Source organism: Schistocerca piceifrons, chromosome 1 (genome assembly GCF_021461385.2).
Source record: "Schistocerca piceifrons isolate TAMUIC-IGC-003096 chromosome 1, iqSchPice1.1, whole genome shotgun sequence".
NCBI lineage: Eukaryota > Metazoa > Arthropoda > Insecta > Orthoptera > Acrididae > Schistocerca > Schistocerca piceifrons.
This window is the reverse complement of record NC_060138.1, coordinates 857007767-857033652: the sequence shown is the minus strand read 5'-3', so window position 1 is coordinate 857033652 and position 25886 is coordinate 857007767. Positions and strand designations below refer to the sequence as shown.

Sequence of the window (25886 nt, the reverse complement as noted above, 5' to 3'; positions counted from 1 at the left end):
ATCTTGAAATATTTATAAAAGAAATCACACAAAGTACCTAACTACATATGGCTTGAGACTGACTCAGAATGGGGACAGGTAAATTGTCTCTCCTGTGACAGACTACTTAAATTCTTTAAGCAAGATCTAACGAAAGAAGGTGCAGAAAAAAGTAGATTCAGATTATTTTGTGATTCTCGTGGCTCTCAAAACAAAGACTCCACAATAATGGTAATGTTTTTACACCAAAAGTGCAAATGTATTTCAAGAATTCAGCATTATTTCCCACTATGTGGGCATCACTCTTTGTCTCCCTACACGGTTTCTGGTCTTACTGAAAAGGAAATAATAAATTATGAAACAATCGCTCTGCCCTCAGAACACTGCGATATTTTGAAAAAGCTGGTTAGTAGCTCCCAGGTATTGAAGGGTAGGACGGAAATTAAAATACATCCCACAGACCAAAAAGTCAGAGAGAAATCTCATACCAAATTCAGCTACAACAGGCTCAGAAAGCCAGTAGTGGATAAAAACATGCTTTCAAACATGGAAAAAGGACCAGAAATGAGGCAGGAGACTAGTAGGAGATGAAGTACTAGTAGAAGCAAAGTTTTGAGGGTGGGTCATATGCCATTCTTAAATAGCTCAGTTAGTAGAACAGTTGCCAGTGAAAGGCAAAAGTCTCAGATTCGAATCTCTGACCAGCGCATAATTTTAATCTGAAAGGAAGTGACAGGATGAAAATTGTTAGACTTTCGTAAAAGGACTGGACCAGGTGTCAGCAACACATGGGTTAAAGCCTTAAGATAACATGGTATGGACATAATGTAATCCCTTCCAAAGCCCTAGATAGCGATCACAGTCTTTTAGTAGTGATGATTGGAGGGATTAAAGAGGAAAAAAGGACAGGGAGGAAAGAAGGACAAGAGTGTGGAATATGAAAGAAGAGAAATGTAAGGAAAACTTCATACAGTCAGTAGTGGAGGGATGGGGGACGTTCAAAACAACAATGGTGGAAGCAGCAGAAAAAATGTGAGAAAAAGCCAGTGATAAGAAAAGCTGGAGACATACACCCTGATGAAATTATAGAATAAGGGAAGACGTTGCAAAGAAAAATGAGGCTTTCCAATATACAGGGACAGGAAAATTTTGTGTTAGTGATAATGTGAAAAATAGCAGCAAATTGGCAGTTTTTATTAACACATCACGAAACTGGCTATTTTTAACAAACTGTCACAAAATTTGGCATTTTTCCAATTTGTATATTAGAAAGGTCAGTGGTTTATTAATATTGGTAACTAATAGTTACTTAATGTTAAAATTGGATCTTAAGGTTGACATTTGCATATAACCTTGCAAATGACCATTTCTCATGAAAGCAATTCCTGTCCTACAATTCACTTAAAGCATCTGATGCAAGACCAAAGACAGAGTATATCTCTCTGAGATTACCTGGAGCATGAAAAACTCTGTTTCTATCACATTGCAAACTCAGATTATAATGTTTATATTAACCAATGGAAATGTCATTTAATAGCAACTGGATTGTGTGGACATGACCATCAAAATAGTTTGAACTGTTTCTTTGTCAAAACTGAATTATTTGTAACTGCACTTGTCGAGCCAAAATTCGCCTCACTCCCAGATCTTTGACCTTGCAGAGTGGTTGTTATGGTTCACATCTTTGTCCAAATAGCACAGTAGTGTCCACGTTTTCTTGTGATTTCTCGCTGTTTACTTTACCTCATTCACAGTAGTAGTTTTCGTAACCGTAAAAAATGCCGAAAAAAAGAGCACAGGAGTTTGAAGCTAATAGTCTGTATGCTCCCGATAAATCTACATTATTCTGTAAATACTGCAACCGTAGGATATCATGGGACAAAAAAGATACTATATTGAAATGTGTGTTGAGTGAGAAGCACAAAGGAAATAGATCCAAGATGTTCAATGTGCAAATAAAGCAGTAAGCTTCCATTAGTGGTAGCTTTGAAGTCGCCAAGAAAAAGAAAAATGACTGCGATTATCTGGCTTGAAGGACCGTCGAAACACTTCTGAAAGTGAACATTTTGCTTCACAAACTGGAAAATAAAGATTTTCAGGAATAGATGAATGAATTCATCGAAAATAAGAAGAGGTTGCTGACAGTAAACAGCATGATAATCAAATTGTAGTTTTCAGCTTGCCACGTATATTTAATAAAGTAATAAATTTTGTCGGCACAGATTCAAATTAAGTTATACTTAAATTGAATGCTAACAGTGGGGTTATTTTTGTATAATATACTGGTGACAGTCTGTGCATCAACAAAATAAGGGAAACTGTTTATCTTCAACACAAAAACAACAAAAGGATACGGTGATGCAGCAACTAGCTGGCAAGGACGTTGTAGCTTTAGCAGTTAAGACCACTTGAAAAGAAGGGTCATTTTGTGTTTTGGCCGTGATGCTGAAGACTGTTGAGCCATGGAACAAACAAAAAATTTTTTGCTGCGGGCATGCAAGTTCTTGACACAGCGTACTCTTCACAGTGTGCTTGTGCTTTACAAGACTATAATATTCAATATGATAACGTTAATGTTATCTTAAGTGGCAGTACTAGGTTTATGAATATATGTGTCAATTCATTGAAAACAATTATAGGAGACTATTTAAGCAATGTTCAGTATTGGTCACACAAGCTCAATCTGGTCACAAATAAAGGGCGTCTCTAAAGTCACTACCCATTTCCACGAAAACTATTCGTTTTTCTTTTCTCTGTAGATACTGGTACCTTCGTGCACGATATTTTGCAAAGACGAACAGGTTGCCACTGTTTGTGCACAGGTACGCGGATTGTCATACGAAGACACATGGGCAGAATTTACCCATGTATTCCACAAACCATCCCCATCAAGGGAACAAATTCATCTGCTTGTGAACAAATTTAAGCATACCAGTAGGTATGTGTGATGAGGTAAGTCGTGGACAATTACACGTATCATCAGAAATAGTACAGTGGAATTGAATGTCCCTCACAACAGTGTGGAAAATCCTATGTTTCACTCTCCAAATATGTCCTTATCACATTCAGGTTCTGCACGATCTTGAGGATGAGGATTTCGCCTCGTGTCAGGCAATGTGTTATGACCGCCTGGAATCTGTAGAGAATGAGAATTTAATGGACAACATTTTATTCTCCTATGAAGCCATATTCCACATTTGTGGGACAGTTCACAGACACAACAGCCAAATACGGGCATAAGAGGAACCACATAAAGTATCAGAGAGGCAATGTCATACACCAAAGGCCAATGTGACAAAAGCTTTATTTGCTGCGAGATCAATAATAGGTAACAACTACCTCAACATGTTAGAACTGTTCCTTGAGCTGCAGCTTCAGGATGACAGCATAGGTGTGCCTCAACAGTCTGTACACATCATCCGTGATTACCTGAACAGAACCCTTCCAGGAGGTGGAGAGGCAGAGGATCACCTTGACTGGGGGCTTCCCATTCACCAGACCATACTCCTTTTGACTTTTTTGTATGGGGGCACATGCAGTCCAATGTGTAAACTAGCAAGTGAATGATCTGCCTAATCTACAGAATCATATCAGGGAAGCAACAGGCCAATTAACAGTTGAAATGTTGAGGTCTACATTTTGTTTCACAACTGAAAGATGGGAGTATGTGTTTTGACCTAGATGGCAGTCATGTAGAAGCGCAGAACTTCACAATAAAACTGTTTTTCAGTCACTGTCTTCCTTCATTGAAATGGATAGTGACTTAAGAGACACCATATATTTTTTTCCATGGAACTTTTGAAATTGAACTTAGCTATTACTAACTTAAACAGTGTTTTCCTGAATACCAGGAATCAATTTACATCCACAATTTTTAAAGGAGAAGAAGAGGGATCCAAAGCCATTTCTTCTTCCATTGTTGACAAACTAGAGCTCTTGGCTTTCTGCAACCAGGTACGTGGCAGAATATTTTGAAGACCTGGTGGAATTATTCTGCAGTGATAATATGCAGGAATTATCCAATACAAGAACTGATTATGTTAATTCACTATCTAATGATGATGTAAATTCAATTCTTGTGGAGGCCACATTCATTAAGGAACATACAAATGATTTGATGATATCAGCATGTACTTATACCCAAATTTAATAGCTATATTGTGGCAGATAGAATTTATGGCAAGGAAACCACAAAGCCACAGTGTAGAGGCATATTCTTCAGGCAGAGAAGAGAGAAATGTGTTAACACACCAGACATTGCATCTCCAAACAAAGCTGACAATGCTCATGGTTACAGATCCACTCAAGTGTCTGTTCCGAGGCCTAGGATTGTGTTTCAACACAGGACAGCAACCACAAACCTTGTTACTGCTGACATGTAAAAGTGTCTCGTGTATACCTGGCATGGCAGCTCTCAGCAATACACATATTCTGAAGGGATACGAATCTCTTCAGAATTTAATTGAATAGTAGCTTTCAGCAGGAAATGTGAACACTGTCAAATGCCAGCAGGCAACTTAACCTGACAACCCACTATTTGCTGCAATTGCACTGAAGGCAATTGGGATTCCATGTTCAAACATATACTCAATAGAATGAAGTAGTAACAGACTGGTGATTCAATCTCTCGGAAGAGAACATTGAACTAATGATAATGATCTCATATGAAAAACTGTCCGTGGTGTACACTTAAGTGTTAATTATACTTTGGAAAATCAACTGGTTTCACATAAATGTTCTTTCTGTACAATAATGCACATAAATTTGATGCCTAAAATCTAATAAATACAATATAATTGAGAGGTACATTTTCATTCTCCTAAATCTAATCAATACAATGTAATTGAGAGGTACATTTTCGTTCTCAACAAAGTACTGAGTTAGAATGAAATAAGACAAAAAAACAAACTTAAATATATGTTGGCAAAATTTCTTTTCCAGTGAAATATTGAAATAAATTTGATGTTTAATTTCTAACAAATATAATGTATCTGAGAGGTATATTTTCATTTTGAACACAATCCGGAAAACAATTAAGTAGACAGATATAAAGAACAAATATGAAAAATACACAATAGGTAAAGCAACACCAACAATGGCAAAACATAATACTGAAATTCACCATAAAATGAGAAGAGGAAATGGATGGAAGAATGGACTAAAAATCATAGAAGAAGACAGGGAGGTGAGTAAGAAGATGCACTACAGAATGGTTAAGAGAGGCACAACGGATAATCTCAAGATGATCAATAAAGAAGGAGAAGAAGTTAAGCATATACTGGAACTCAAGGAGACATGGAAGGGAAACACTTGTCCTGCAACTACGCTATGTGTTGGAAGCGACAGAAACTTGGTGCAGTCTCTCAGGCGACGTCAAATAATAAATAACTAACGTTTCGCATTTGTAGCATTGTTTCCGGCTCAGAAAAAACAAATGCTGTGCATTACTTTCTGGACAAGCATCGTAAACTGAAGAAAATCAAAATGAAATTAAAAACTAATACAATATTCATGGCTGGTTGATCTCATAGTTCAGCTGCTAAACTGAAGGGCTCATTGCTTTAGTGTGCATTTGGTATCCCTCCTGACAGATTAAGCAATCCACTTGATGAGTCACAAGGTCATAACTAAAGTGCAATGACTATGTGAATTATACTAACATACCGTCACTTGACCATCAGACAGACTCCCATACAGATGACATACCAATAAACATCCCTGGTGAAGAGAGAAAGCAAATAAATCACAAGGTCTGGATGTAATCTCATGAAGAATACTCTACAGCAATGACTCCTTATCTAACCTGCATTTATCATAAGTCTCTTGCTCAGCACAAAGTCCCAAGCAACTGGAAAAAAGGTGACACCAGTGAATAAGAAGGGTGAAAGAATGGACCCGCAAAATTACAGACCAATATTCCTAACTTTGGTTTGTTGCAGAATTCTTGAACATATTCTCAGTTTGAATATAATAAACTTTCTTGAGACTGAGAGGCATATGTCCATAAATAAGCATGGTTTTAGAAAGCATTGCCCATGCAAAACACAGCTTGCCTATTCTCACACGATATACTGCGAACAATGGATGAAGGGGAACAGGCACATTCCATATTCCTAGATTTCTGGAAAGCATTTGACATGGTGCCTCATCACAGGCTGTTAACAAAGGTATGACCATACGGAGTAAGTTCAAAGACAAGCAAGTGGCTTGAAGACTTCTTAAGTTACAGAACCCAATATACTGCCCTGGACAGCGAGTGTTCATCAGACAACGGTATCCTCAGGAGTGCCCCAGTGTAATAGGGCTGCTGCTATTCTCTATACACATTAATGATTTTGCGGACAGACTGGGCACCAATCTGTGGTTGTTTGCTGATGATGTGGTGTATGGTAAGGTGCCAATTTTGAGCAACAAGCAAGAAGCAGACTTAGACAAAATTTCGGGTTGGTTTCATGAATGGCAGATAGCTCTAAATGAGCAAAAATGTTAAGTTAATGTGGATGAATAGGAAGAACGAACCTGTAATGTTAGGACACAGTACTACTAGTGACCAGCTTGACACAGTCAAGACGTTTAAATAAAGGTGTAACATTGCAAAGCAATATGAAATGTAACAAGCATGTGAGAACTGTGGTAGGGAATGCGAATGGTTGACTACAGTTTATTGGGAGAATTTTAGGAAAGAGTGGTTAACCTGTAAAGGAGACAGCATATAGGATGCTGGTGTGACCTATTCATGAGTAGTACTTGAGCGTTTGTGATTCATACCAGGTCAAATTGAAGTAAGACATTGAAGCTATTCAGAGGTGAGCCGCTAGATTTGTTATAGGTAGGTTTGAACAACACAAGTGTTACAGAGATGTTTCGGGAACTCAAATGGGAATTCCTGGAGGGGAGACGACATTCTTTTCGAGAAACACTATTAAGAAATTTCAGAGAACTGGCATTTGAAGCTGACTGTCAAACGATCCTACTGCCGCCAACATACATTGCGCATAAGGACGCCGAAGATAAGATATGAGAAATTAGGGCCCGTAAGAGGCATATAGACAGTCGTTTTTCCCTTGCTCTATTTGCAAGTGAAGCACGAAAGTAAACGACTAACAGTGGTATTGGGTACCCTCCGCTACACACCATACAGTGCCTTGCGAAGTATCGATGTAGATGGTCACTTTTGATACGTTGGGCTGTGTTTCGAGTTGTTATCAATGCAACACCTTATACAGAAGACACAAACGACAATGTTATAAGAGGACAGTCACATTTCCAGTAAACATAATAGGAAGATTAATTAAATAAAGTAAGATGCTGTGAATGAAGTAAGGCGCTGTATAGAAAGGGTAGCAATATACAAACGGCCACATTTCTGACCAAACTAAATATATTGCAATCACCCAATTCGATAGATATCATATTACTGTTATGATAAACAGTTCAATTACATTTGAAGAAATACAAAATTTTGGTCAAAACTGAATTAGTGAGAATGCTTTATCTTCAAGTCAAATCTGCTCAATAGTTATTTCAAATAACCCAATATTATAAAAATGCATCCAAATTTCTTGTAGTATGGTTAATAATTAAAATCAATGCTCACCATGAAAGGCCCTCTGCTTTGACATTCCGGACATGATCCAGGTTTAAGATCTTCGCTTTGATTCTGTACAAATGGACCCAACACACAGCCACACTTGTTACAGTCATATTTGACAAGTGATAACTGTGGCAGAACACCAGTAGTTGTTGAAACCACACCTCTAGTACGGACCAGCTGATTTAGATGTACTTTCCTGTGACAAAAATTGGCCTATTTGTAAAAACAATAACAGTTCACAACTAAGTATAATTTAATTGTGATTTAATATTTACCTCAATGAACGTATCTCTTCTTTAAGTGGAAGTTCCGCAATTCTGACATGAATTTCACTTGTAACTCTCCCGTAACTTGGAAATATGTTAAACACCAACTCTGTAGCTACTTCATCAAATATTTTCAGCATTTCTATCGGAGCATCAGGAAGGAAAAACGCCAGCACTTGTTCTTTGAATGCTAGATGTGGGAAGTCAACAACAAAGCTGGACTGATTGTATTCACACATGCGACGAATTCGGTCTTTATACACTGCTTGACCTTTTTTGTTAGTATATGTCCGCAAGAAATGCCTGAAACGGTTCATTATTTCAGTTCGTGGACCTAACATACAGACCCATTCTCTAATTGGATGTCCTTTAGTATCCTCAAGGTTTTCCAAGGATTCAATCATCTGAAAGGAATTATAAGTTTTATAACAAAAATTTAAAGTTCCATCCGAGGCAAGAAAGTACCCAACATTGGGTTGCTTAAGATGCTGATTCTTACTTCATCTTCTCCAAGCTCCCCAGCAGCAGACTTCTCTGCCAATCTCCTTTTCCTCTTTGTAGGCGCATCTTCATCATCACTTGGATCTGAAAAGGCATAAATGGGATATATTGAATTACTCTTGCTGAGAGTTTTAAAGTAACCAAAAACAATTATGTGCTTCAACTTTCTTTACAAAAACGAAATCTTTTTCATATTAAGAGTTTTTCAAACAAATGTTCAGAATTAATGTTATTAGCATCATTTTTACACTATAAACAGATATACAATTTTGTAAGATCACTACTTACATTAAATCAAGTGCTCACTTGTTACCAATTTATACTGATTATTCAGGTTACTAGTTTATGTCATAAATTTTTCAAATAAAGTTCCAGAAGGTAAGATTTTGTTTATTAATGAAAAACATCTTAGAATGAATGAATGACACACAGATACAAAAAAAAGCTTTTAAAGCTCAAAATAATTAATTACAAAATTTTGAAGATCACCAATAACAAAATCCCAAAATCTTGGAGGAACTGCCTGGAACAAAGAATGAGATTTTCACTCTGCAGCGGAGTGTGCGCTGATATGAAACTTCCTGGCAGATTAAAACTGTGTGCCCGACCGAGACTCGAACTCGGGACCTTTGCCTTTCACGGGCAAGTGCTCCGCTGCAGAGTGAAAATCTCATTCTGGAAACATCCCCCAGGCTGTGGCTAAGCCATGTCTCTGCAATATCCTTTCTTTCAGGAGTGCTAGTTCTGCAAGGTTCGCAGGAGAGCTTCTGTAAAGTTTGGAAGGTAGGAGACGAGATACTGGCAGAAGTAAAGCTGTGAGGACCGGACATGAGTCGTGCTTCGGTAGCTCAGGTGGTAGAGCACTTGCCCACGAAAGGCAAAGGTCCCGAGTTCGAGTCTCGGTCGGGTACACAGTTTTAATCTGCCACGAAGTTTCAAAGTGGATATATTTATCTTATACCACTTACAAGCACTTGTCAATCAACTGACAAACTGTCGTCACTTTCAGTCTCTATATAGCCACCTTTTTTTGAAAGCATTGGCTAAACAATACAGGAGAGTCTGAAAGTGCTTGTTTTGTTGTCAAGTATCCAAAGCTGCACACAGTGAAGACAATATCTCGTAACAACTATCTCAACCAAAACATGACATCCAGGCTACAAATCTAGTATAATATATTCTGTATTGGCTTAACATTTAACTATTAGTGCAGAAGCAGATATAAGAAGGTTTAAGGTCTGTTCTTAAGCAGCCTGAGTGTACTTGGGATTTTAAGTTTCTGCCAAAATAATACAAACAAGATAACTCAGGGTCTTATGTTAAGGGTTTAAAAGTTACTTTGGACTTTATAAAACAACAGCGATAAAGTGTTGTCATTATTTATGATACACGGTTGAAGCCACTCATGTATGTTATCCAAATCGTTGAATAATGAACACAATGTAAAAAAAATAGATGTTCAGAAATATCAAATGGTGTTGGCATACAGAGAAATCAGCAAACTAAAAATTGACACTGACCTATACCAGTTATAGCTCATCACCAGCCCACACACACACACACACACACACACACACACACACACACACACCACCACCACCACCACCACCACCAAATTCATCTATTATGAACCAGACTGTAGCACAAAATTGTGCAACGAATGTTCATGAGCGCAAGTACTAATGAAACGTCTGTTTAAAGTATAAATGAAAATAATAGGCTTACCATATTTTTTTGGGTCCAATGCAGAGTATATTTTTCAAATTTCTTGAAAGTCTTTAGAGTTTACTGAAACATTATACTTTATTTCTTCAGGTCTATTTTTCCCTAGATAAGACTTTGTCAGAAATGGTTTGTTTTCATTAAACAACCGGGAAGCTCCTGATTAATTTTAACTTTTACCAGATGTTTACCACTACGGTAAGTCCACTCCTCTCCGCAGACCAAATGTTCCCCATAATTCATGGAATCCTTCAACTGGAGCTGATGTCTCAGACATATACACTGCATATTGAACCATTTTTGAAATACTGCAATATGAAAATTCGGTCTTTTGAAACACCTGAAAACTGCTCTCCACCTCTCATCAATAGTACCTGGTTCTTTTTCAGAACTTTAACCACAACCTATCCCTTTGTTCTAAATTACTTTGTTCAACAATGAACATTCATCAAATAGTTCATCAGTATTTATGGGATCTTCTATAATTTCATTAACAACTTTTTCACTCTCTTCTAAGTCATACTATGCGATTTCAGTTCATAAATTAATCTACTGAAATTTACGAACTTCTTTAAAACTAGTTCTCCACAAGTCTAATTATTGGATACTAGGGTTATAATTGCTTACGCTTGAGAAGAATTTCTCAGGGTGTATACACAGACAAGAAAAAAGTTTCCTGGATTTTTCCAGGTTAAAAATACACTTTTTCCTTGTTAAATGCAGCATACTTGCTCTCAGAATCAATCCTTCGAATGGTTAAGGTTTTATACGCCGACGTAGAACTTCATGGTGCTTTAGAAAACAGAAATATACAAAAGATCTTTGATGCGCACCATCATGCACACTGGATATTTTCGTATTACGGAAGTACAAATTTGAATTCCACCAAACACAGCAGATTAGTTTCCAAAGCATTGAAATCGAGATTTGCGTTACATTTTTGAAAGTCAATCACGGCTCACGTGACATGATCTCACCAGCCAATAACAGCAGATATTCAGAGCATACGACAAGTGATGATGTCAGCCAGTAGCAGTATCACTGTCAAGCAGTGCAAACACGCAAATAGAAGAAGTTACTGGTTTAAATTAATACACATAGTGTAGCTACAAGAAAAACTAGCTTTCACATATAATATTGGTCTTTTGTGTGTGTTACACTTTAAAATGCGTAACACAAATGTGCCAATAAAATTTTAAGGAATGACATAAATTTCCGGTCTTCTGGGCTTGAAATTCTTCTTAGTGGCTGGTCCTCAAAGAGTTAGCTTTCAAATGAGAGTCAAACGCTCTGTGGTTTATGGAAATCATCGCACATTCTCATAAGTAATATAATTCATCTTGTGTAAAAGGGAATTTACTTTGAAAGTTATGCTTTTCAAGTCATCGTTAGCAATATTTTCCCACAATGTGTTAGAAATAGGTTCGTTTCAGCAGTTGCTAGTGAGCACTAGAAGACACTGCAAGTGCGCAGCTATGACGTCGTAGAAAATCATACAGTCATATGTATAAAGCATTAAAAGATCTTACATTATGTCATAAAGGAAATAGGACATCAGATGATACTCAAAGAGTAACAGAATTTCATAAACCATACTGCAATGCATAATTTGGCTTAAAGTGTACACTCGTATGTCCAGATTCACAATGAAGTAGGCTGCAACCTGATACTAAGCTTTTCAGAACTTCCTTGGAGTACAGTAATGTATTATCTCATGTATGGTTCTTTATTACGGCATACTGCCATATGTGCCAGGAAAACATTAACTTGAAATTCAGTGAACAGTTGAAAAGAGTCAATAGTGTGGAATGAAACACTTGTTACTAAAATGTAGACTTTCACGGCCGGAAATATGATGTCCATTATAATTATTCGGGCTGTTATGCCATGGTCGGTTGATGAATTCTGTGTCGATTCCCAACGTTTCGTCTCAGACGAAACGTTGGGAATCGACACAGAATTCATTAACCGACCACGTCTCAGACGAAACGTTGGGAATCGACACAGAATTCATTAACCGAGCACGGCATAACAGCCCGGATAATTATAATGGACGAAACACTTGTTTTCAAGTAAATTGACTGCCTCAGCAGAAAAAATTAATAAAAGCCAAATTTCTTTAGCAAACCAAATAAAAACTTGATTGTTCTGAAAGGCAATTACTGCCTGACTGCCAAAAATGTGGAAATAAAATAAGGTCACAAAACTGAAATTAATAACATATTTTAGCCTTCTGTAACTAGGTGGATGTACTTTAATTCACTTGATTACTCCCAGCCACAGAAATTCATTTTGTTTTTATTTGCCACGAAAGCTGTAAATGAAGAGGAAACAGCAAAATCACTATATGTAAACATGGGTCATGTAGAGAGTAACCCCTCCCACTACAACCCAGACTGCTCTGCGCATGCACGAATCTTGCAGCTTGGGTATGCCATAAAAAATTTTCCAGGCAGCATTTGGCTGCTTGATGCTACTGCCACCTCAACTAACAGCCACACTTCAGTGACCAGAAGCGGGAGAAGGTACTGCTCATACGCGACTCAATTGTGCATGCACAGGAGCCTGCTACCAACTGCTCATACGTACATAATGTAAATAGTTGTGACGTCACACTAATTTAAAGCAAGTTTGTTGTTATGATGTGTTACATAGACGTTGTCCTAAAGCCTTTGACAAATTTTGTTGCTGACAGAGCTTTGTTTGCAGAGCATTTTGTTGCTGTAAATAGCAGATTTCCCTTGCAACTTAAGTTTTATGTATTTATTTTCTCTCATTTGTTTTACTGCTGCAGTACTGTTATAGCCTGATTTCCGTTCCCAGAAATAATTACTTTCTTTTAGGATAAATACTAATTCTTTGGCAGAAGGTGCTACAAGGTTGTGGTTTTTACCCCTTAAAACCAATAAACTAATTCAGAATATGTCTGAAATGCTGCTGTTGGTGCGATACAATTAGCTTCCAGTTTCAGAACTACCTTAGTAACTAATTGTAGACCACGGTATCCAAATTCATAGAATTTCAAAAATCAAATTATAATTTTGGTATTTTTCACAAGATTTTAGGCAATCAAAAATGGAAATGATTCTATTGCAGGTAACTAACTAAAGAACCTTGTGTTACTAAGCTAATACTTGTTTGTTATCTGTTACCACAAATTCACAGAATCCTCCAAATAACTTTTCTAAACTTGTTTTCATTCCCCTTACCCTTCACACCATTAAAATTAGTATTATTAGTAGCATAACAAACCAACCTTTCTTCAAGTGTGTTATTTTTCCACTGAGCAATTTCACCAGGCACTTCATCGAAATTTAAAAGTTTAACTTTGATTTCTTCCTCTACACTGACATATCTTACAACAATCGGAACAGGTTTTACTTCAGTTCTGTTAGAGCTGCACATTGTTATTGTTATATAATTAATGCTTTCCAAAGAGTGTAACACATTATCAAATACAAACAGCGAAATACTGTTAACAGTAATTGCCTGAGTTTTTGTTCTATCAGATGAAGACTAGTTTTCACACTAACATCAATGCTGCATCCACAGGCACCAGAATATTTATTTCCAAAAATCCTGAAAAATTTTTGAAACAATATCCTTACAAACTGGTAATTCCAGCATTCTAACACACCTGAGATTTTCCAGTTGGTGACTTACAATATCTCACAATTGAAAACCATCATAATCTTTTCTTTCAATCACAAACAGGAAAATAACAACCAGGTTTGCAGTTACAATAGTTGTGCTTTGTACCACAACTATAAATTCATTGTTCTTGAACCTTATGGCAATTAATCCACAGTGTACATCTTAACATCTCACGGAATTATAATAAATGGCAATATAATACACTTCCAACAAGACATCTCTCACTACTACAGGGTGTTTCAAAAATGACCGGTATATTTGAAATGGCAATAAAAACTAAACGAGCAGCGATAGAAATACACCGTTTGTTGCAATATGCTTGGGACAACAGTACATTTTCAGGCAGACAAACTTTCGAAATTACAGTAGTTACAATTTTCAACAACAGATGGCACTGCGGTCTGGGAAACTCTATAGTACGATATTTTCCACATATCCACCATGCATAGCAATAATATGGCGTAGTCTCTGAATGAAATTACCCGAAACCTTTGACAACATGTCTGGCGGAATGGCTTCACATGCAGATGAGATGTACTGCTTCAGCTGTTCAATTGTTTCTGGATTCTGGCGGTACACCTGGTCTTTCAAGTGTCCCCACAGAAAGAAGTCACAGGGGTTCATGTCTGGCGAATAGGGAGGCCAATCCACGCCGCCTCCTGTATGTTTCGGATAGCCCAAAGCAATCACACGATCATCGAAATATTCATTCAGGAAATTAAAGACGTCGGCCGTGCGATGTGGCCGGGCACCATCTTGCATAAACCACGAGGTGTTCGCAGTGTCGTCTAAGGCAGTTTGTACCGCCACAAATTCACGAAGAATGTCCAGATAGCATGATGCAGTAATCGTTTCAGATCTGAAAAATGGGCCAATGATTCCTTTGGAAGAAATGGTGGCCCAGACCAGTACTTTTTGAGGATGCAGGGACGATGGGACTGCAACATGGGGCTTTTCGGTACCCCATATGCGCCAGTTCTGTTTATTGACGAAGCCGTCCAGGTAAAAATAAGCTTCGTCAGTAAACCAAATGCTGCCCACATGCATATTGCCGTCATCAATCCTGTGCACTATATCGTTAGCGAATGTCTCTCGTGCAGCAATGGTAGCGGCGCTGAGGGGTTGCCGCGTTTGAATTTTGTATGGATAGAGGTGTAAACTCTGGCGCATGAGACGATACGTGGACGTTGGCGTCATTTGGACCACAGCTGCAACACGGCGAACGGAAACCCGAGGCCGCTGTTGGATCACCTGCTGCACTAGCTGCGCGTTGCCCTCTGTCGTTGCCGTACGCAGTCGCCTTACCTTTCCAGCACGTTCATCCGTCACGTTCCCAGTCCGTTGAAATTTTTCAAACAGATCCTTTATTGTATCGCTTTTCGGTCCTTTGGTTACATTAAACCTCCGTTGAAAACTTCGTCTTGTTGCAACAACACTGTGTTCTAAGCGGTGGAATTCCAACACCAGAAAAATCCTCTGTTCTAAGGAATAAACCATGTTGTCTACAGCACACTTGCACGTTGTGAACAGCACACGCTTACAGCAGAAAGACAACGTACAGAATGGCGCACCCACAGACTGCATTGTCTTCTATATCTTTCACATCACTTGCAGCGCCACCTGTTGTTGAAAATTGTAACTACTGTAATTTCGAAAGTTTGTCCGCCTGAAAATGTACTGTTGTCCCAAGCTTATTGCAACAAACGGTGTATTTCTATTGCTGCTCGTTTAGTTTTTATTGCCGTTTCAAATATACCGGTCATTTTTGAAACACCCTGTATATACCCTTCACAGTCTGAGCAGTGTTTCCTACAGATTTATTTCTAATGTATCCTTTACCTTTAGTCCCTTAAACATGTGGCAGGCTGATTTATCATTAATTCAAATGTATAATTTACAGGTTGGCTTAATAGACTGATAATGGATACCAGCTTTGGCACCCGTAAGATAATATGAAATGTCACATGAGCACAAACATAAGTAAAACACCGACAGTATTTATATGGTTCCTACATTTTCTGGAATTTAGGTTGGTGTGACACAATAATGTGCAGCACAGCTCGACATATACGTTAGGCTGAAAGGTGGAAGTTAGGGTGTGACATCATGAGAATAAATATAATTGTTGTTCTAGCGCATATTGGATTTCACTGGGTGATTTCTGTTCACGCATTTGATGACACAACTGTTGTAAGCATTCAAGTGGTACTATAAGTTCAATGTTTCCAAAGTAAAAAAAATCTACGGTATGGTCTATGAGGGGTAACATATCTGATTCTGTATGAAACACAGTAAGGAATATCAGTTTTAATCTCTACTCCTGACAAGTAGCTGTCAAAATATGTTCTACGTGAGAACTGGCCCCAAAGTTCTTTATTCCAAGTCAAGCATCACTGTAATATTGTAGGGAACGTTATGTAGGACTCAGGATTACATTAGATTATTAGTATTGTAGGCAGGTTAAGTAACAGGTAAGTGTAGAGCACACTAAAGTAGAGATAACAAACAGAATAACACATTTGCGTGCCAGGCCACTTGACAAACTTTCACAACAAAGAGGCACCGACATACCATAAATAAGATGAAAGTCATCTCGGCGAGCATCTGCTTCTCTTTCACGTCTTTTCATTGTAATTTCAGCCGCCAAACGATCTGCCATTGATATTGGATCGTAGTCAAAATCATCCAGGCCTTCATCCGCGTATCGATCCAGCTTTGGTATTGCACGATAATCACTGCAAGCAAAACCATTTCAATGTCGCTTGTCCCAAAACAAAGCTTCTACTTAAAAATGTTGCAAGAAGATCAGCAAAAGAGGTATTTTCTCAAAACTGAAGTATAATTTAAAAAAGTCTAAAAACTTACTTCTCCATATTGTCTCCAAAGAGCTCCTCTCCATCACTTTCTTCATCACTTGCCCCTGACCTGAAAAGCAATGAAATATAAAAGAGTAGACAAATATTCTGTCCCATCCCATGCAAATACATTTAACAGATAAATATCATTGGAGAATTATTAAACTACAGATGATTTTGATATGGGTGGATATTTCTAAAAAGGGGATTTAAAAAAAAAAAGAAAACATCCACCCACACCCATACAAATGACATGAATACAACAATAATCACATTATTTCTGAACTATTGGTTCCTACTGCTTGCATATTCACCCACCAACGCATTGTACTGTCTAGGATGAAAGGGAAATTAAATGCCCCATTGACAACGAAATTATTGCAGACAAGGTGGATGCTAGGTTTGTACAAGCATATGGAAAGAAATTGCTCACAGTCCTTCAAAAGAACTGTTTGGCATGTGCCCCTTCAGAAATACAGGCCCAGCGTCTTACTACTATGCCACCTCACTCAGTAGTATGCCGCAGAGACTGGCTTCACTTGCCCCTAATGAGAAAAAGTGATAAATTCAAAATGAAAACACTTTGTTAGTATAATACACCACAAATATTCTCACTCTCACAGCATCCCACTAGAGCAATATAATGGTTTTCTTAACACCAAGACATTTATAAAAGTTCTCATTATCAGAACAGAGAACACAGTGGCTTGTGCATTATGTACCAATGAGACAAAAACAAAGACCATAACACGTGTCATTGTGAGGGTGTGATATACTGATGAAAGCATTGTTACTGTGTGATTGAGTGAAAGTATGATACAATCAGTTAGCTGGTTTGGTCAATCAAATATTTTTTCCTCTTTACTTCCAAACAATGTCTTTCCAATCTCCCCATAGACATTCTTCTCAAGAATTGCATCACTGGCTGCATTCGGCCACCACTGTCCACACAGAGCTGGTTGGCTTCTGCATTTTTTATGTCATCACTGTGGCTTCTCATGTGTCATAGTATCCTTCCTGCACAATACTTCTCACCCTGCTCCTGGTGGAAAAAAGTTTGCCTGAGACTACCTTCTCTGTTACGAACATGCAACTTAAGTGTAGAATCACATCTCATCTGTTTCAGAACTGTAAGGATCATTTGTGAAATAGCAGGCAGTAAATTCTCTTGGACATATATTCTAAGAACTTTTTTTGAAAAACCAACTGCATTACTATGATCATGCAATGCAGGCTTTCATGCCCATGTTTGCAATATTGATAATAATAGATTTATGGGTGTAAGGACATGATCCAAGGCATAATTATCTACCTAAGATTTCAGTATTAATGCCTCTTATGAAATCTCCAGGAGTGGAAGACAAACATTAGGCAGAGAATTATGCTTTATACCCATGAATCAAATGCCAGCAATATGTTAAGATGCTTGTGGTGGCATTGATGGCCGGGAGCCTACACCTGTGGAAGTTCAGCCACCTAGTTGCAAGTCTCTTCTGTTGACACCACATTAGGCGACTTGCATGCCAATGATGATGAAATGACAATGAGAACAACCCAATACACAGTCCCCAAGAGGAGAAATCTCCAGTCCAGCTTGTAACTGACTGCATGGCAGTCAGATGTGCTAATCACTCGGCTAAGGGGATGGACAATATGCTTGCAAAAGACGATTTGTACCAATGAACAGTTACGGTTCATTCTTAAAAAATAATGAAATACATCATGCTATGTACAATTTGCAACACTCTGTTAGCATTATGTGAATAGTTGTATGAGGCTTGTTAATCAACCAAGGTTGCTGTTTGGTCCAGCTTTGCAGAAGAACCATCATATCTACTGCTTTACAACATATCACTTAACAATTTGTTTGGATTACTTGTAAGTAATCAATACACAGTCTCAAACAATGGAAATTCCAGGTAGGAATATCATCAGTGTAGGAAAAGACAAATTGTTGCTTATTGTAAAGAAGAAATGCCAAGTTGCAGACAGGTACATATTTAATTGTGCCTGCCTGCAACTTGGTGTATCTTCTTTACAGTAAGTAGCAATTTGTCTTTTCCTACATTGGCAATACGTAGTTTCTTTATTGTTGAGGGAGCAACAATATAACATGCAAGAGACCCTGAAAGCTGTGAAGGAATTAGTGGGGGGTGAAGGAAGGCACAGAGCACATTCAACCATTCTTAGGAAACCTGCAGTCCCAGCAACCACCCATCATTTCTCACCATGACACTTCCTGTTTGTACTATGCTGTAGTTTCAGGCAATTTGTTGTCGAGTGTTATCTCTCAGAGCAAAATGAAATTTTGCTTTTCAGTCATTATAGCTGCAGGGTTCATACTTTATCTCACGAGCCTCAGCCTCTAATTCCTTCATGGCTTTTAGTCCTCCCTCAACTATAAAGAAACTACTGTAGCGTAATGCCGAATGACACCAGAAAGAAAGTTCATCAAATGTTATTCGGTGGAAATGATGGTCCTAGTTCTCTTAGCCAAGGGACTCCCCTGTACGATCAGTCTACGACAACTGTTTGCTTGTTATGTAGCTACACCAACAACAACTGTTCTTGATAATACTCCCAACTATTCTCTTGTTGATAAGACACCCAACCATTCTCTTGCTGACAAGACACATACCGTGGAAAGCAAAAGAAGATGATTGGCTTCAGTGTCAAGACATAAAGTGAATAAGAAATTTAAAAAATAGTGCTTATGGATCTGATACTTGTCCATATGCCACAGTCCTCATACACAAAATCAACAAGGTGGCAAAACCATGCATGCATATTGCTATAGAAACCTGTCACTACCACTACTAACCAATACAATTGTATGGGCTCAAAACCATGCATTTCACAAATTAACTCTCTCTCAACATCTGCATTATAATTGTTGTAATACTGAAGTAGTGTATTTTATTGTTACAACTCTTCTTTCTTTAAAACAGCTAAGTTTCCTCGCCTCGATTAACATCCAATTTCCTTATTATTTTGCTACAAAAAAGTAGAAATAACGCATAGCTACACTGAAGAGCCAAAGAAAATGGTACATCTGCCTAATATCATGTAGGGCCCCCGCGATCACACAACAACATGATGTGGCACAGACTCGAGCAAAGTCTGAAACAGTGCTGGAGGGAATTGACACCATAAATCCTGCAGCCCTGTCCATAAAAGTACGTGGGGATGGAGAACTCTTCTGAAAAGCATGTTGCAAGGCATCCCAAATATACTCAATAATGTTCATGTCTGGGCAGTTTGGTGGCCAGCAGAAGTGTTTAAACTCGGAAGAGTGTTCCCGAAGCCACTCCATAGCAACAACCCGTACACATCCATCTGCTCGATACAATTTGAAACGAGACTTGGATGAGTTTCCAGTCACCAACAGTCCAATGTCTGCGTTGACGGGCCTAGGGGAGGCGTAAAGCTTGTGTCAAACAGTCATCAAGGGTACACAAGTGGGCCTTTGGCTCCAAAAGCTCATATCGATGATGTTTTGTTGAATGGCTCGCATGCTGACACTAGTTGATGGCCCACAACTGAAATCTGCAGCAATTTGCAGAAGGGTTGCACATGTTACGCTGAATGATTCTCTTCGGTTGTCACTGGTCCCGTCTTTGCAGGATCTTTTCCTGGCCACAGCGACGTCAAACATTTGATGTTTTACAGGATTCCTGATATTCACAGCACACTTGTGAAATGGTCGTGTGAGGAAATTCCACTTCATCGTTACCTCGGAGATGCTGTGTCCCATCACTCACGCACCGAATATAACACCACACTGAAACTCACTTAAATCTCGATAACCTGCCGTTTTAGCAGCAGTAACCAATCTAACAACTGCACCATACACTTGTTGTCTTATACAGGTGTTGCCAACCGCAGCACCGTATTCTGCCTGTTACATACCTCTTTATTTGAATATGCATGCCTATACCAGTTCCTCTAGCACTGCAGTGTATAAGACTAGTTCTCTGCTTTCCTCAATTAGGCTACACCAAACAGGCAATTGATTACATTTAAAAGTGTGAGCGCAGCATCATGCATCACATTTAACTGAAATTACCTGCTGTTAGAGATCTCCAACACTGTACCATTTTGAAGTATGTGAAAGTATGATGTATTGTTAAGATTTTGTTTGCATGTGTTCACAAGAACATTAATTAATAATATTTCACCATCAATCAAACATTTTAATTTTTCAATTGCTGACAACACAATTTGGAGCTACAACTCCATTTTCGAGGACTTTATGGCTATACAGGGTGCTGTAGCTCCAAAACATGCCAATTAAAATACACAATTTTATCACTGACGATATAATATTATTCATTAATAATCCCTAAGCTATAGCACCACTAGTTGTAGGTTACTGCAACAAATGGCTTTGTTTGGTGTAAACTTTGCAAGACTTATTTTTTTTTTTTTGGAGGCAAGGGGGTTTTGGTATCGCTGCCTTCGGTTGAGCTATTTAGATCAAATCAATCAATTCCAATTATGTGTGCTTTTGTGTGTGTGTATTTTCATTTTATTCTCAAGGATTTCATGAGAGTTATTTTTTGGTTTTGTGTGTACCATACGGCAGTCATCTTACTGTTGTGTATTTAGCGTGCCCCCACCATACCCTCTACTTCATGTGGTTTTCCCATAAAGTTTCATTTTATTGCTGGACTGAAATATTTAGAGTCATAGACAGCTTTGTTTGCAGGAGCTTTTAAGCGGCTCCGGAAAGGCTCAAAATCATGAAAAGTTCAATTTTTACTTTTTTGCATTTTCTGAATCTGCAGACTATTACCTTTTAATAGATATATAATTTATTCAATTCCGAAGACTACAACTATTTTTAAATTTTTTTTTAAATGTGTTCTACATGGGTGTGACCCACTGTAGCGCTGTTAAACTGCTGTCAAATGGTGTTATTATTAACGTCCGTGATCATCAGGTACATTTTAGTGATGTGAGATAAAGTATGTGTTGTGGCTAACCTGTGATGGTTCAATATATATCGCTGGTGTGATTGTCGATTGTTTCATGTTTATTTACTCTGTCATTATCTCGAAAATATTCGTAATTAATTCCGTTTCTTGAGTCTCTGTTTTGTTGAAGTATAATAATGAGTAAAAGTAAAGTTATTAGAAATCCTCTGAAGGCTTTTAAGAAAAGGAGAAATGTTGGAAAGGCAAAGGTATGTGTTATTACCGTAAACAATAAAGACGATAACCAAGTGAGTGAACCTAACCTCTCAAGTACACCTGCCCATAGCAGTCAAAGTGGGAAAGAAAAGCGTGGTTCAATGAGTGAAAACTATGAATGTTTTATGGGCGAATCGGATGTGAATGAAATATTTGATATGTCGGTTCTCAAAGGAATTTTTTCAAACAGTGTAAGATGTATTCATTGTAGTGAAGTTGGTCTGGAACTCTCCATAATAAAGCACGTAGGACTTGCTAGTGAAATACAACTGAAATGTGATAAGTGTTCATACATGACCACCTTTTGGAACAGTGTTGCAGTAACTGCAACTGAAGAAAATGGTAGCAAAATCTACGAACACAACATTAGATTTGTTTATCCCTTGCGTTCAGTTGGTAAGGGTGCTACTGCAGGTGCAATTTTCTGTGGCATCATGAATCTTCCAAATCCCCCAACCAAGTTTACAACCTATAATTAATTAATAGGGTCTAAAGTAGAAGATGTCTTATAGAATCTATGAAGAACGCTGTGGAAGAGGCAGTAATGGAAAATAATGGTAACAGAGATTTGACTGCAGCGTTCGATGGTACCTGGCATAAACGGGGACACACATCTCTTCATGGTGTAGTATCTGCCACCAGTATGTATACAGGGAAAGTTTTGGATGTAGCAGTAATATCAAAGTATTGTAGATGTACACAAAAATATAAAGGTACACATGAAAATAATTGCAAAGCTAACTATAGTGGCAGTAGTGGAGGAATGGAAGTGGCTGGTGTTGCCAGTATATTCCAGCGTTCTGAGGCGTGTGATAAAGTGCGATATGTTAATTACCTTGGTGACGGTGATTCTAAAAATTTCAAACATGTTCAAGGACTGAAGCCCTATGGTGGTGATGTTGTAGTGCAGAAATTTGAGTGTATTGGACACGTACAGAAGCGAATGGGAACAAGACTTCGGCGACTGAAAGCTTCGTACAAAAAACAAAAACTCAGTGATGGTAAAGGGTTGGATGGGAAGGGAAGGTTAACTGACAGTGTAATTGACAAAATACAGAACTATTTTGGAATGGCTATTAGGCAAAATACACAAAGTGTCGACGAAATGAAGAAGACTGTTTGGGCTCTTTTTTTTCATACTTCTTCAACCGATGAAAATCCCCAACATAGCTTGTGTCCCAAAGAAGAAGACAGATGGTGTAAATATAACAAAGGATTGCTAACTGGTGAAGTGTACACTCATAAGCATAGTCTGCCTCATGCAATAATGGAGGTGATAAAACCTATTTTCAGAGACTTAGCAGCACCTGAACTGTTGAAAAAGTGTATTCACGGAAAAACTCAAAACCCCAATGAAAGTGTAAATAGTGTTATATGGTCGAGAATCACCAAGACTGTTTTTGTTGGAATAGAAACACTTCACTTTGGTGTGTATGATGCTGTTGCGACTTTCAATGATGGCAACATTGTAAGGTGCAAGGTATTTAGAAATATGGGAATGAAGATAGGTTCTAACATGGTACGAGCGATGCTTGCTTTAGACAAGGAACGCCTTCGGGCTGCAGACAGGGCTGTAAAGAGTCTAGAAATACAAGCAAGAGTAAACAGGAGGAGGAACAAGAGGAAGTTGGAGGAGGAGTTTGCAGAGGATGAAGATAATCCATCCTATGGACCTGGAATGCACTAAAAAGTTAATCCAATCTTTGTCGCTCGATTCCCAAAACTTTTATTTTCTCATACAAATTACATGTTTTCTAAGGATCTTCCAAACATATTTGTTTCAAACTTTCAGTAAATGTTACACTGTACCTTCTGCATAATTTAACACAGCCTTTTTCCAAAAAACTGTATATTTTTGAATATATAAATAAAAAATTGCAAAAAAATGTTGTGAATTTTCATTACAACTGAAAAAAAAAAATCATCTTTAATAACTGAACTAAAATTTTGTAAAATCCCTGTGTTAAGTTGTAGCCCATATTCCAATAAATAATCTGTAAAAAGTTCAACTTCCTACCTCAAATACTTTGTGAGGAAAGATGTAATTTATAAGAGTTATTTTAACATTGCAAGTATAGGGCGTTCCGGAGCCCCTTAAGGGCATTAAGGTCACAATATTCCATATGGTGGAAATAGGTATGTCCGACATCTTCATGACGTCACGTGACAAAGCAGACGGTTGAAATTGGACATTTCCATATTGCCCTGATCTGTGTACAACCAAAACAAATTTCACTAACAAGTAATACAGTTCATACTATCAATGCAAGTAGACAAAGCACTCATCTCCCTCCACTGATGAGCAACAGTGCAGGAGGGCAAAGTTCTCACTACATCTGAACCATATCCCACGATCCCCCACAATTAAAGTATCAGTTAATGACATTCGATAAACACTTGTGGAATATGAAGACTTTCAGTGGCATGCTCACTAACTTCTTGGGGTGTACGAAAAACAGTGACACAGCGGTACTGAATCTACATGGTTCTTTGCTCAAGATAATATTTGCTAATTCCTCAAAGAAGTCTCCAACAACATTGGTTCATTTTTATCTTCTCCTAGGAACCATTTATCTGTAGTTAACCAGTCAGCAATCAAGTTAAAAACGCTCACGGCAAAGTTGAGTGACATGACAGAAGTTAGTTCATACACAGAGGGGTACACTGGATTCTGACAAGTGAGTGTGGTTAGCAACTTTTGGCATCAAATAATTTATTTTACATGGCATAAAGTGGATCTTACCCTCGACTTGCGTCATGTGGGGTGAAGGGAGACTGGATATCGTCATCTCGAGAAGGGCGCATCCGAAATGGGCCTTCAATGTCTGAGCCATCTTCTGAGCCACCAGGTGATGGTGGAACAACCGATGGTGGATTACTCTGGGGAAAGAAACATAATAATTTATGAACAACCCATACTTATATATAAAGTAAGTGACTCAGCTACTGACTAACTACAACTTTAGATGCCTTTTCATATTAAATAAAGGTAATAGTAACAACATTCCACAATAAATGATTTTTGCAAATTCTCTGCCGCGATTACACACAGAAATTTCCACTTCACTGCGAACTCGCATGTAATGCGCTAAGTTTACTACTCAAAGAACACGTGAGCTGCCAGAGTGGGCTGGAAAAACTCGTATATGAGGGTACCGTGGAACAAATGCCCTTCCAATGCAATTCATCACCAATGTTTGCTCCTCACTTGTCTTCAATGACATATTTGGCTGGCAATTAACTAACAAACTGAAAATGTAATTTCATGTAGCAACTGCGTAACTCTACCACTAATCCAGTTTCGCATCAAATGGCACAAGTTACTGTCCTAAACCTCTATTACTTCAAAAAAAAATTTCAATACCACGAGTCGTTTTAAGAACTATACAACTGATACATAACGATCAATGAATTCAATGCTAACGAATGTTGTTCCTGACGAATCACAGGTTAAAAAACTACTAACAACTAATACGTCGGCAGTAATATCAGTATTGATACGCAATAAATCCAATGCGAAACTCCTGCGATTTCCACGAGTGTTCACTTTAGTCGTCACGCAGAGAAATTAATTTTTATCACAGCACGTATGTAACGGACATAATGTAATAAAAAATTGCATAGTTCAGGATGTGGTGACTTACCATGGTAAAACAAAAACAATACTTCCCACTACTTCGTCAAAACAAACTACACCACACACAGCAATATCACAAACAATGACCAATTTACGCGGGAAAAGTTGCCGCCTCCAAAGATTATTAGATGACAGACAGTAGTCTTTCATTTAGCAAAGATAAACTCTACAACTTCGCCATTAAGATTCGATTCACACTCGACGGAACAGAACGGAGCGGAACAGAATGTCAATACCTTCCACAATACATCTCAAAGGGCCACATTTACACTGCCTGTCAAAGGAACGAAACGAGGCAGGAAGGGGCGCCACGTCAACCTCAAAGTTTCTCAGTATGAAAAATTTGACGTTGACGTTGCTAAGGGAAATTGCATCGTCGCCGCTAACATCGTAAGTTGACGTATTTTCTTTTCGCTTACAAGTTTTACAGTGCTGTATTTGGCACTTTTCCGTCATCTTAGTCTTTATGTATGTTTCCGAGACACA

At 38.2% G+C, this 25886-nt stretch overlaps 1 protein-coding gene across 1 annotated transcript in view; it reads right to left on the bottom strand.

Annotated features, from left to right (window-relative positions):
- The window catches only part of LOC124715773 (DNA replication licensing factor Mcm2), a 46929-nt gene extending 21409 nt beyond the window's left edge, over nt 1–25520 (bottom strand). The window contains exons 1-7 of the mRNA XM_047243121.1: nt 25408–25520; nt 24507–24643; nt 16582–16641; nt 16288–16451; nt 8339–8424; nt 7849–8243; nt 7577–7769 (exon numbers count right to left, since the gene is read on the bottom strand). Of these exons, the coding sequence (XP_047099077.1) occupies nt 7577–7769; nt 7849–8243; nt 8339–8424; nt 16288–16451; nt 16582–16641; nt 24507–24643; nt 25408–25410 (1038 nt within the window). The 5' untranslated portion in view covers nt 25411–25520. The remainder of the gene's footprint in view (nt 1–7576; nt 7770–7848; nt 8244–8338; nt 8425–16287; nt 16452–16581; nt 16642–24506; nt 24644–25407) is intronic.
- Between the last annotated feature and the right edge of the window lie 366 nt (nt 25521–25886).